Source organism: Acanthopagrus latus, chromosome 18 (assembly GCF_904848185.1).
Source record: "Acanthopagrus latus isolate v.2019 chromosome 18, fAcaLat1.1, whole genome shotgun sequence".
Lineage (NCBI taxonomy): Eukaryota > Metazoa > Chordata > Actinopteri > Spariformes > Sparidae > Acanthopagrus > Acanthopagrus latus.
This window is the reverse complement of record NC_051056.1, coordinates 4,534,089-4,547,607: the sequence shown is the minus strand read 5'-3', so window position 1 is coordinate 4,547,607 and position 13,519 is coordinate 4,534,089. Positions and strand designations below refer to the sequence as shown.

The 13,519-nt window shown below is 40.1% G+C and overlaps 1 protein-coding gene across 3 annotated transcripts in view; it reads right to left on the bottom strand.

Moving 5' to 3' along the window:
• The window catches only part of htr4 (5-hydroxytryptamine receptor 4), a 177,384-nt gene that overhangs the window by 51,097 nt on the left and 112,768 nt on the right, over window positions 1–13,519 (bottom strand). For all 3 annotated transcript variants that reach the window (XM_037077041.1, XM_037077039.1, XM_037077040.1), the window contains one exon: window positions 3,107–3,260. In XM_037077041.1, coding sequence (XP_036932936.1) covers window positions 3,107–3,260 — 154 coding nt within the window. The remainder of the gene's footprint in view (window positions 1–3,106; window positions 3,261–13,519) is intronic.

Genomic DNA, 13,519 nt, shown 5'->3' with positions numbered 1-13,519 from the left:
TCACCTCCCCCGCTGCATGAATGCACACAATGATGAGTAAAGTAAAAGTGTGTGATGATAAGGCAAAGTATTTATTTCCCATCTGTGCTTCATGCAGTCCCAGACAGAGCTGCGATCACACGTCTTTACTGAGAGATTTGTTCCACATAAACTTTGCCAAAGGGCACCCTGGAAGAAGTTCTTGTCACTGAGTCTTCCCTAATCCTCTGAGCCATGGAGGAGAACGCCTACACTGAAGACACCATCGCATTTTTTGCGAAACATCGCTGGAAAATGATGCAATGTTGTTCCAAACCTCTCTGATCTATTGCTGCTACATGTGGCACATTTTTACTGTCTTTACACCTCATCAAAATCAGGTGATTGCTAATCGGCGAAGCATATTAAGACACATCTAGTATGAGGAGGATTTCTCATCTCAGTGCTCAGAGCTGAAGATGTTTTCCTATGGAAGATTTACGGGTATAAACTTGAACTTAGCCAATCATTTTTTCTGCAATTCATTTAAACCCCTCCTACTGAGAATTATTTTTTGTTTCATGTAATTCAAGGTTTATGTGAACATTGCGTGTACATCCACACAATACTTTGTTTACTCCATTTGATTTTCAATTGGATGTCAGAAACATCAAGAAGGCAGCCCGTCCTCACCAAATAATGTCCATATACTGTAGGTCAACTGTGATCCTAACCCTTATAACAACCAAAATAACTTTTCTTGATGAGCTGCACCTCTGGAGGCAGTGGTGATTATTCCAGCAGTAAAGAAGGATGCCAGGTGACCAGTTCATTGAATGTTTATGCTGCGACTTTTACAAATGTTTAGATTAAATGTGCTATTTCTCTTTGGTCACAACACTGTGCTTATGCTCTGCTTAGGTTTAGGCACAAAAAGACACTTGCCTAGGGTCAGGAAAACATCAAGGTTTGGCTTTGAATACCTGTTTTGATCACCACAAAAAAACACATGGTGATGGTCTGAAACATCCCCACAGACTCAGCTGTGATTGGCTGTTTGGCAGCCTTGGCACTCATAAAAACGCAGCCTTCTTCTCCTTCACCTCCTGATGTGAAAGTCCACTAATAAGCTTATCATGTCATGTGATAGGCCACATTTGCTACAACCTTGTCAACCTTGGACATATCTGTGGTCTGTGGAAATGTTGACTGTCAGTATTAGATCCTGTTGAATAGGCTGGGCAGGTCTTTAGACCATGAGACCTTTTTTTCATGTTCAGCATGAAAGCAAATGTTAAATGTGACTTATTCAGACTTGCACTGATGAAGTTAAGTTACTGTACGGACAGCAAATAAATATCACTTGAGATGTTAATTAAATGCAGCACACTAAAAAGTACAGTATTGGCCTCTGAAGTGTAGTGGACAGGACTAATATCAGAAAATGGAAATAAGCAAGTAAAGCACCGTACTGTCCTTTGTTACACCCTACAGCTTAAAATCTATTTATTGCAAAAAAATCATCACGTTGGCCACTTCTAAATTCCAAATGTGAGGTAATGTTTGTTCCACAGGGCCATAAAAAAAACAACCATTAAAAATTGACAGTGAGTTGTGTGTTCAGTACCACCTGAGTTCTGGTTGTTTTGCCGAGTTTGTGAAGCTGCAGTTTGTGCCAGAACTGACTGGCAACTCAGAATATTCATCAGCTCTAATTAGACCCAAAGAGAGACGCTGCCGCCTGCTGCTGCACAGCACTAACTTTAGACTGCTGCAAACTTCTGTGAATGTGTGTGTGTGTGTGTGTGTGAGAGAGAGAGAGAAAAAGAGGAAGACAAAAATGTATATGTTGTGTGCATCTCACTTCCAACTCTGCCACAAATGAGTCAGCCAGTCCTCCTGTTGACAGTCAGCTGAGAACTACCATTCGCTGGCACTCAGATAAAGGCTGACTAGGGCGAGCGAGGTTAATAGTGGCTGGGGATGCACTCTCTCTCTCTCTCTCTCTCTCTCGTTTGTGTCTCTCTGCCCCCCCTCATCTTTCTTCTCTACGTTGCTCTGTTGTTTTATTCATCAACACTTGTCTTTAGCATTTGATTCCAAACTTGTGTGAAATGTGAAATTGATATTTCCACATGTATAAAGGCAAAATTCACATGTGCTGTTAAGAAATATTCCTAACTGGAAAAAAATATCATTATTAAGACTAAAATAAAGATCAAGATTGGCTTTGTTTATCCCACAAAGAGGACAGACACTTGTTACAAAAGCTCATTATTCAAGTTGCTTTATGGAAATAGAATAAACCTCTTGCCACTAGTTATTACTGATGATAAAAGTTATAAGCAGGTCACGCACAGGAGGATTCATAAAGATCCCACAAGGTAACAAACCTTTATCGCTGGACGGAACTGCAATTGAGGAACTTCCATGACATACAGCTCAAGCTTGAGAAGCACCAAGTATGAGACCTTGTGTTGCCATTTACAAGGTCAAACTTGAACCTTTAACCTCTTTATTTTTTTCTTTCTCACACCAACCGGCTTGGTTCCCCATCACATCTATCCTCAGCTCAGGTTTGGGGAGCTTCTAATTTCTTCCCCGACCCTCTCTTTGTATTGTAGCTCGCATCTTATTTAAACAAACCTCACTGCACAAACAAGACTCTTATAACAATGACTCACCCATTCAAACCGTTTAAAAACTACATTTTCAGACCAAAATAAAGGAACAGCTTGACTCCATGTCTGTGGTGTCAGTGGCCTTGTCCCTCTGTCTCCATGTTTGACATGTTGATGTTGTTGCAGCAGACACACATGAAGAGTTTCCCCATTCTTATAAACAACGCTGCCAGACACAAATTGTTTCTGAGCACATGTGGACACCAATTATCTTTTTACTTTTCATTTTTTTATGGTTATGTAATATGTTTCATTTTGTAATTTCTGTGTCTTTCTATTTCTTCCCTTCCAGCCAACTCCATTTCCACTGAATAGCAGTCATAAACTTGCATGTCCTGTGGAGATGTAATATAGTTTCCATCCATATTTCCATCCATCCCCATGCTCCTCAGGAGATCTCCCCTGACACACACAAACACACACACACACACACACACACACACACACACACACACTTCAGTACTCACCAGGTGGTCGATGCCAATGCTGTTCCAGCCCTGCATGATGGGCAGGAAGGAGATGAAGGTGGGTATCACCCAGCAGCCACCAATCATCAGAGCAACTCGCATCGGTGTCATTTTGTTCCGGTAGACCAGAGGCTGGCAGCAGATGGCGTAGTACCTGCAGAGAAAACATCACAAAGGCCGTCAGATATAAATGACTCCAAAATTAGAAGCTGTGGATCGGAGAAGTTAGAGCTCAAAGAAAATCTGAACATGACTGAAAACTTTTTCCATGGTTTGAGAGACACTCTTGTTCCTCTCTCAGTCCCTTTAATTTCCGTTGTTTTTCCTGCGTTCTCCTGGACGTTTTTTTTAATTTATTTTTTTATTTTTTTATCACAGACACGCAGTAAGTGAACAGCATCCCATATTCAAATCCACACATCACTAAAAAACAATCAACCAGCCAATAATTAGTACCAAATGTGTGCTGGTACAAAGGGACACAGCTGGAATAGTTGTTAATTGCCGGTGTTTTCAAATTCAACTCAGTCCCTCTGTTTTTGCCTCGGCTTTGTGAGCTGTTTTGGCAACACCAGAGGGTCTCCCTGCCAAAGCTTTGCAAAAAAAAAAATATGCAAACCAGGAATAATTAAGTGCTAGAACATTTGCAAAAATGTCTCCCTAACTTTCCCTTTGGGTCTCCTTCTCTTCTCTCTTCAGTTTTTTTTTTTTTTTTTTTTTTTTTTAATCCTTCCACTATTTATAATTTCTATTACATCTCTTTCAGTTCCATCATCTCACTCTTGTCTTAAAATTCATTCTCCTCTCTTTACTCCCACTCTTTTAATCTGCACCCTTTAGAATAGCTCTCTTGTGTTCTACCTTGCATTTTTGTCCCAATTTCTGAAGCTTACATGATACCTGAAAATAAAGGACAACAAGAAATAAACAGTTGTCTTGACATCATCACATCACTATCTGGACATTGTTATTCTTTGCTGCTGGAGACAGGATGTTCAGTTTGTCTTCCATGACAGTTACTAGACAGACGACAGCCTGATGAAGAACTGTCAAAATGTGAATTTTTCACATGGGAATTTTCATTCATATTTTTAAAAAAAATGGCAATCACAAGTTTAAACTGACAGGTTCGCATGTGATTCACCATGCCAACTGCATGATACAATGAAAGTAAGCATGGAAGTCACATGTGAAGGAGCACCCTTTTCCCTTTTTCAGCACACAATATGTTTTCTCTCCTCGATGCCAAAAGCTGAGCAGCTTTGATTTAACACACTTTGTCTTTGTCAGTGAGAGAAACAGACTAGATTGTGTTTGTTCTCAGTGCTCCTGTCCAACAGGATCATCTTCACAAAAAAGGGAAAGTGAATGAAAACTTTTTACTGCATATTTCTCTCCGTATATCTACATCTGCCTCACTTAACATTTAACTTACGCAACTCCACACATCCGCTCTGACTTTGTTGCCAGCAAGTGTGTGTGTGTGTGTGCGTAAAGATGATATCAGACACTACAGCAGGAGTTCACAGCATGCTGCGGAGCAGTGATATCGCTCCAGAGACGCCGGTGCTAAACTGGATGAGTGGAATCGCACGGATGACAGAGAAATACTATGAATGAGTGTAGAGAGAGGGTGGAGGGCAAAAAGAGGGGGAGAAGAGCTGGGCAAGAAGAGGCAGAGAGGAAGAGAGAAAGAGTGAAGGAAGGCAAAAAACAGAAAAAGGAAGAGGGGGACAATAAATGAGGGAGACATGGATTAATCCCTCCGCATTAAAGGTCAAATGACAGATGCTCTGTTGCTTTAACAAATCCTCTACACCTGCAATTTACCTGGCAGAGTCAATGACTCTCTCTCTCTCTCTCTCTCTCTCTCTCTCTCTCTGTGTGTGTGTGTGTGTGCGCGTGTGTGTGTGTGTGTGTGTGTGTGTGCGTGGAGAACTCTGATCTGTTCCAGTATGATAGGAAACAGATGAAGTCGACCAGCCGAGACACTCAGACCTCCATTACCCTCTAACCTGATGTGTCTGTGTGCGTGTGTGTGCCAGTCTGCCTCTGTGTGTATTTGCGTATGTGTGCCTTTTTATCGCGTGTGTGCATCCATGTTACACTTCAGCTGGTTTATGATTTTCTATATGTGAACATGTGGTCGCAGGGCTGCACCGAGCTGTGTGTGAATATACAGTGTGTGAGCGTACTGTATCCGTCTTCATTACTTTAGTTAAAGTTAAGATAATAATGTGAATACATCTTTCTGTTCTAGTAATTTACATTTTAGCACAGTTGAGGTTGTGTATTGGTTTCGTAGAAAGGAAGCCAGTACTTGTTCATTTCTATTCTCAGTATATTTCTTCATACCTGATGACCGTGCATGCCCAATGACGATGTGTTTTAAATGACTTTGGCCTCTGTGCAGATTAAGGTTGGGTTGGAATTACATCATGTGACCATGCCTTATGACCTTAAAAGAATAATAACAGTATAGCCCTGCAAAATCCAACAAAATTAAGAGGAGATTGAGGGAGCTGTCAATCAACGTGCAGTCTGTTCACTCCCACGCGGTCTTGAGAAGAGGCGACATTAGTGAAGACACCTGTGTACACAGACATGGAGGTTTCAAGGCTTTAAACAGTGAAGAAGTCTCCATAAGATAAACTCTTTTTGGTTTTCACGCCGTATGTTGTCTGCCCGCCACCGAACAGCAGACGGACAAAGTTCTTGTGAAGAAAGCAGGACTTCTAGCGGCTAAAGAGCTTAATATTTATTTCCCTGGAGATGGTGGAGGATATAATGTTGGCAGTTAACATTCCTGCAAAAAATTCAACCAAAACAAATGTAAAGATGCGACATAAAGATTCGTTCAGTTTAAACGTATCAGTGTTTTTGCAGGAAAAAAACAAATAAAAAGTATTCCGGTGATTATATCATGTGCCATAAAACATGGGAGCCTTGGACGTTACAGTGGTTTGCAGAAATGTCAGCTGTCCTAAAGTCCTCAAGAGCATGATTAATTTAGCTTTTAAACTTGACTTGATTAATCACTAGAATGATTTGATAAGTTTGATAATATAACAATCGACTTGTGGCTTTTCTCCGAGTGTCTGGGTCCTAAGCTCATCCTCCCCGCAGCAGCTGAATAAACACATTTTTATAACCTTTGCTTTTCCTCAGGTTAACTGAACACTGTGCTCTGCAGCAGCAGTATTAAAGCTAATCCAGTTTATCCCATCATCACTCACTGTTGATATTTTGCAGCCTCCCCTGCCAGCTCCTACCTCATTACCTGCTGACGGTGCGTGGCATTTCACAGCCATCAGTAATTTGGAGAGGCTGTGTATACTGTGTGTGGTCTGCATGTGCTGTGGCATTCAATAAAGGTCAAGAGACCCTCTTTTATTTGAATTGCCAAAATAGACTTGTTAAAAAGGTTGCTAATGGATTCTTTAAGTGTGGAAATGGAGGTCTGAATGACACAACCTCCCAGAGTCTGCAGCACAAGTCTGAATTCTTCCTGTGTCCCAGTACACAAACACACACAGGCAGAAAAAGAAAAGCACAGTATGCATGCACACCCCCAGATGTTTCAATGTGTACAAAGAAGCGATAGTACGCATTGATGCACAATGGCACACACTCTCACACACACACACACACACACACAAACACATGAACCTGCAGATTAGAAGCAGACGTGGCTCGGGTGAATGGCAGGATGTTTCTTAATGGTCCCCGTTTCCTTTTGATCTACAAAACATTTCTCTGTTTATGTCTGACATTTTTAATCAGACATTATTTAGATAGAAACCGGTTTCCTAAAAACAGCCAAACCCAAAGAGTGCTGTGCATTCCTCGTTCACACGCTGCTGCGGGTCAACACATTCTCACTCCCAACTTGTCGAATGAAGCAGCTTGGTCAGTGGCCTTACGCTTCAGACCATGACACTCTACATACCCCTCCAATGTCAGTTTAGCACCTGCACATCATAATAATACATATGCAAAGTCTGGTTAGACTTTCAAAATAAAGCTTTCTGACAAACAGTTCACATTTTAAGACAAATTAGGATGGTTGGGCGGTTATTATTATTGTCAAACGGTCATAGTTTGGTTTGGTTAGGTTCAGCATAACTTACTGACCCAGAAGTTGAAGACTTGTGACTTGACCTGGTTTGAGACCTGATGACTTGGATGACATTTCTTTGTTCATTTTGTGTTATCAGTTAGTTGTTTTATAGCACAAGAAGACATGTCTCTATAAATGTTTCTTTTCTATGATTGCTTTGACTATTTAACACAAACCAGAACAACATCACCATCCTGTTGGTTATGAGGGTTTCTGTAGTCAAGCTGACCAGACGGATTGAATCCACCTGGAGTGAAGGGTGGATGCGATCAAACGCAGCACAGAGGAGCAGCACCACTCTTGGTGATAATAATTAAAAACCACAATCTCAGCCTGAATGGTTAGGGTTAGGAAAAGTGACATGTAAAAGGAAGCACCTGGAATAAAGTGCAGAGTCTGCAGAGTCAGGCTCTGTATCGAAGCAGAGAGCCATCAATTACAATAGCTTTCAGCCCACCTTCACTCCATTCACTCGGTTTCCTGTCTACGCTACATGCACTGAGTGAGACTATGGGCTCCTTATGTAATTGCTGTCATCTCCTCTTCTTGTCCTTTCTTGGTCTATTTACAGAACTCTTCTCTTCTTTAACACAATCCTTCATCAGACAGTCATGTCACAGCACTATTTATCAAACCAGTAAACACAACACAACACACACACACACACACACACACACACACACACACACACACACGCATGCATGCATGCACACACACACACATAAGTTCACATGTAAAAATAGTGTCCAATGATTTCTAACATTGATGTTATTTGATATTTAAATACACACATTAATATTAATACATTAATATGTTATACTTTTGGTAAATCTCCAGAATGAATGATCAAAACATGCCAATGATTTCTGACCAATTCACGGATAGAGGACAAAAATAATGTTTTCTCCTGTAATGTCTCCCTTTCAGTTGTGCAACAATTACAGCTGATTTATAAATCAAATCAAATGACCAAAACTGAGAAGCAATGAATATTATAATTTTGAAGCCTGGGAGCACATCTCCACTTCTCTGATTTTTTAAAATCCAGCCTTGATTTCAAAGAAAGTTATTTAAAGTAACAGAAACAGCTATGCTTTTGATTTAAAGTGTATGCATGAACGAGAAAAATGTGTGTTATTTAGAAAAAATAATTAAAAATTGAGATTCTTTTGATGGGTTAAGAATATTAAAATATTGCTCCAAACAACTCTAAACATAGCTGCTAACTGTTGCTAATTGAGCCAAGTAGCTAACAGCAGCTACAGTTAGCAGCAGTTAGCGGCTATGTTTAGAGTTGTTCTGGAGCATGAATTCAACAGGAGGCCCAGTCCTACATGTGCAGTATCGTATTAGCTGACTCCGCCTGGAACAAGAGCTCGGAGCACTGCTGTCGGTGGTGTTCGGACTATCATCTCTTGGGGCACAAAGTGGCAAAAGGTTATCCGGTTAGCATCCGAACTTTGACATATGTCTTGGAGAAAACATCACAGCTGTTATTTCTTCATTTTGCTCCTGATTTACGTTTTTTTTAACAAACTTCTGGTTGTTTTAAATGCACATTCTAACATACTGCACCTTTAAAAAGGGTTGTTGTAATGTGTGGTTGTGTTTTTTAACAACAGGAACTGTGCAATCATCAATATCAATATCTGTGACAAAGTAGAGTGACTCCAAATATGCGACTATGACACATATCTGTCTCATTATTTCTTAACCTGTTATGTCACTACATGTAGATCTCTCAGTTTTCCTGTGTTTCTGTCTCAGGCTAAATGTTAGCCTCTTCACTGAAAGCCTTTGTGTTGGAGCATCCTCCTCGTGGCGTTGGTATTTTTAGTCTTAATTCATTTCCATTCCGCCCTTTTCAGTATCTTCAGCTTATCGTGTTTGAATGAGAGGCTTTATCCTGCAGCTGTTCACTTAATGTTCTATGTTCTCTCGCTTTCTCTCTGTTTTCTTCTCCGTTTCCCCTCCTTCTCTCTCACCATCCATCTCTTTTCTTTCACTTTCTCTGTCACATATACAAACTGGTGTTGTCTTTCTGCTGAATTCCTATAGCAGAGAGACACTGGAGGCAACAGATGTTTCTTTTTCTGAGCACTATGAGAATTAAGTGATGTTTCAAGATGCATCTTTTCTCCCGCTTTCAGCTTCTTTGTTTCAATTTGGTGTTTCAGTGATTTTGTTTCGACCTCTGACCGGCTTCAAGGTCCGTCAAGCAGAAAGTTACAAGAAGCCGAGACTCAGTGGAGGAAAAAGGTAAAAAGTGTCTCTCACAGCAGACATTTTGACAAATCACAGCAGGAAATGCAGAGGTCTGTGATGGCTGAATTCTACAAAGCTGCTTCCATTTCAAGGTCTTGATGTAGTTCATATGCTCTCTTGTCACACTGTCATGCCTTACTGCAACACTTGAATACCAAAGGGCCCTGTTTATTGTGACTAGCAACGACACAAAGTCAGAGACACAAGTCAAGAAGTCGGCAGGATGAAAGCCTCCTGTTGGAATTCGAATGAAGGACCCAGGACAAGTCTAACAATATGTCTAAACACGTCTGACAGAGCAAGTGGCCTCGAATTTCACTCACACATAAACAAAACCTAAGGTGTATTTTTACACTTTTTTCTCATATTTGTGAGGAGGTGATCATGAATGCTGCCAAGCAGAAATTAAGCGTCTGAGCTGCTGCTCAGCTGTGCTGAGTCAGCCAACTCTGGAGGCCTGACCTTCAGGAGGAATAAACACCAGGAGACACATCAGGTTCTGCTCTGATCAGGAGCAGTTTATCGACAGGTGGAAAGTTCGGAGATTACTTTTTAACTTTGACTGCAGCAGTGATCCGTGGCAGTGACCTCCAGTGTCAGGTGTTAATGGTATGAGGTTTGAACATTGTTGGAAAACATTTGGGTTGATGTAAATGTAACTGGGTCAACCTTTGTGTTGAATCAAATGTGTATATATTTACATAAAATCTGTTACTGCCTGACAAGAAAATGCCTCCAAATCCAATATGTGTAGACTGTGTGTGTAGCTCCAAGCTCCTCCTCTTTAATTTCTTCCAGGTTTGTCGATATCTTTATCTTCATTGTATTTGTATAGGCGCTCGAGTGGACGGTACTATTTACATGGAGGTTCTGTATGTTACTCATTCTGTCAGAGAGCTCACCTCCAAAGAGGTCCTGGTGTCACAGCATCATCCAAACCAACACAGCACAGAAGCACACCGGTCACATAAGTACACAACTCAAAGATATACAAGAAGGGTTTTTTTTTTTTTTTTTTAAAACATTTTAATGCAGAAATCTTTTATATCTATATGTATTATATAATATATGTTGAAGTCCAGGTCCTAAACTTTGCGTCCTGAATCATTGACAGGTCATCATGGAATGCTTTTCTTAAAATTCTATGTTACATTAGTGATACTAATAAATCAATGAAGGTAAAAATAATAATCCATTTGAAGGATTTAAGGTCCTATCCATATATGACAAGGATGGGGGTTCAATGTCAAAGTGTCCTTGGGTAAGACACTGAATCCAAAGTTGCTCCCTCAGTGTATGTATGAATGAAGAGAAAACTCAAAATTAATGGGATGTAAATGACTTTTACTCAGGGAAAAAATAAGGAGTATCTTGCCACGATGCACCTGAGAAGACATCTTACTGATAAGGAGAAAATCATATTAAAAGAAAAAAAAAATATATATATATATATTTAAGTGAAATGCGTAAATAAGCAGATGTGATAAGATCCCTGGCTGAGTTTCTTCAACAGCTGATTGAGTCAAAATGATTAAAATCCTCACTTTGCTGCTCTGTAGTAAGAAGATGGCTGCCAGCACCACAAACATGACAGACCTTATGTGACCCAGTGCAGGCTGATGCCATGTTGTGTTTTTCTAACACTCCATCAACAGCTCAACCGAGCATTCATTTTTGGGTCAGGAGGTACTTTCTACATATTGAAATCAGCAACAGGGTTTGACAACCGTAAAGAAAGAAATAAAACGGTAAAATTACAGATGACAGTATTTATACAGACTCTGAAATGTGCCAGAAATTGTTGTCATTTTTGTTTTTGTGTACTTTTATGTTCAGGTTTCTCATGGTTTCCTTCTGTGTTTATGTTATTTTCTTCCAGTGAACAGATGCTTCCTGTCAGAGATTCATAATATACTTGGAAATGTGTTTTTTTGGTTCGCATTGTCTCGTTTTGTTCCCTTCCCAGAAAATCTGTTTTACTCAGGAGGCTGGAAGCTACAAATGACATCAACAGCTGTCCTTCGTTTCTCTGTAAACATTTAGGAAGGGATTTTTTCCATCAGCCTTTCACTCAGTTGTCACTATACTACCTGGAAATATTGGTTTGCTGTTGTTGTAAGGGCAGTATTTTATTTAATGTTGGTGTGCCATAAATCACCCCAGCACATCTCACCAAATCTAATTATCCTCTTAGTGGTAGTATTGATTGTTTGTAAAAATAAATAAATAAATAAATGGATGAATCTCTTAAAATGAACAAGATATTGATTTGCTAGTGTGAAGAATAACAGTGATCTCATTGAGGGTAATTTAATACAATTCTGTGGGATATTGGGGCTTTTGAGAAAATAGAAATGAGAATTTTTGCAGAAACAGCATGACTCTTATCTGTTGTTCCAGAAAAGATGGCACACAAAAAATATGTGTTTTAAGAGGGGGGTATTTTTGTGTTATGTGAGAAATCCATGTAAATACTGTCTCTAAATGAAGCATACTGAGCTCCACCTTAAACTCCACTGAAGTTGGCTGTTAGGGGTTTATGAAGATAAATATTTCTATTTAACCTGTGTTAAATTTCCCCGTCTGCAGGACATTAAAGGATTTCTGATTCTGATTCTGATTAATTAGCTAGTTCAGTATGCTGCAAACAAAGTGCTTTGCATTGCGAAAAGTTTCAGATTCAAGAGTCAAACAAATAGCTCAAACTGTTTGACAGTCTCTCCTGAGAGACATTCATGGTATTCCACTTGGTTGTTCACACTAAAAGAAAGAGTAGGGTGGAGAATGAACAAAAGGAAAGATTGAGAGCAGAGTTTGCAAGGTTGCTAGATTTGAAAGATCATGACTTTGTGACAGATCAAGCTTCAAGCTCTGCACTTGTGGCAGAACCACAAGGACCAATCAGCATCCTTTGACAAACTATAGGCAGATTGAAATCAAAGACCAAAAGCACTGAAGGCTTTTTTTTGATGAAAAGACTTTTCTGTTCTTCCTTCTTGACATTTCTACATGACTTCAGTAAGAGTTGAACTGACTGCACTGGTGGTGGCGCTGTTACTGTTTCTACTTCCGATCTGATTGGTTAAGTTAGCCCACAATAGACAGTAATAGGCAGATGGTTTGCCCTATCACCGGCCACACGTTTTTCCAACGTGTCAGGCCCTTTCCAAACAGTTTCTTAGTGCGACCATAAATTGATATACTCTGGTAAGACAATAACCCCATTCAGAGCCAAAGTTAAATAGTTGTTTGGTGAATATCTTCCACTTCTTTTGTTACATTTTCCCCCAGGTGCATTATAATCTTTCACTTTAAAAAAATATATGACTTTAACAATCCCCCAGCAATGATGCCCTCAATCAGACCTCCTCTTTAACACAGAGAGATTTAGAGATGTGTGCATGCTTGGTCTTTCTGCATGTGCTGTTTTTAGTTGGCATCCATATGTTGTAGTCTTTTCTTCAGAGCCCAGACCACAGCAGAGGTCTAGACTTTTCCCCGTCCAGTTGAACCAGTGCCCATCAGCAGCCAGAATGTGAAATGTCAAAAGCTGTCTGGGGGCAAAGACTTTGAACTAGTGAAGAACAGGCCCAAAACCTTTGATTCTGAGTCTGCTTTCTCTTTAGTTCAATCTTACTTTGGCCAACAAAGGTTAAGTTGAATATCACGCTCAGATTAAAACATTTTCCGACACGCCCTCAGGGAGCTGATTAATAGTTGTGTGACTGATGTGAGAAGGGATTCTTTACCTTTGTTTCTGGGTATCTGGTGGTAAGCACAATAGGGAGATGTTCCTTGGTTCAATATCTCCACTCAGCTTCTTCTAAAAGGTCAAACATTAAAATTTGAAGGCATCTCGGAAGTTGAAGGGAGGAGAGCGTTTCTTTTTGGCTTCTTTTTGGCTTCCATCAGACTTTTGTGGTGTGTGTCATATTATGAGTCATCTAAGTCGCCTGCTTCTGCAGCCACGGTTAATATATTTCTGTTTGCTGATGAAGGCTTACACAGCTGCTTTTTTTGAGAATGGG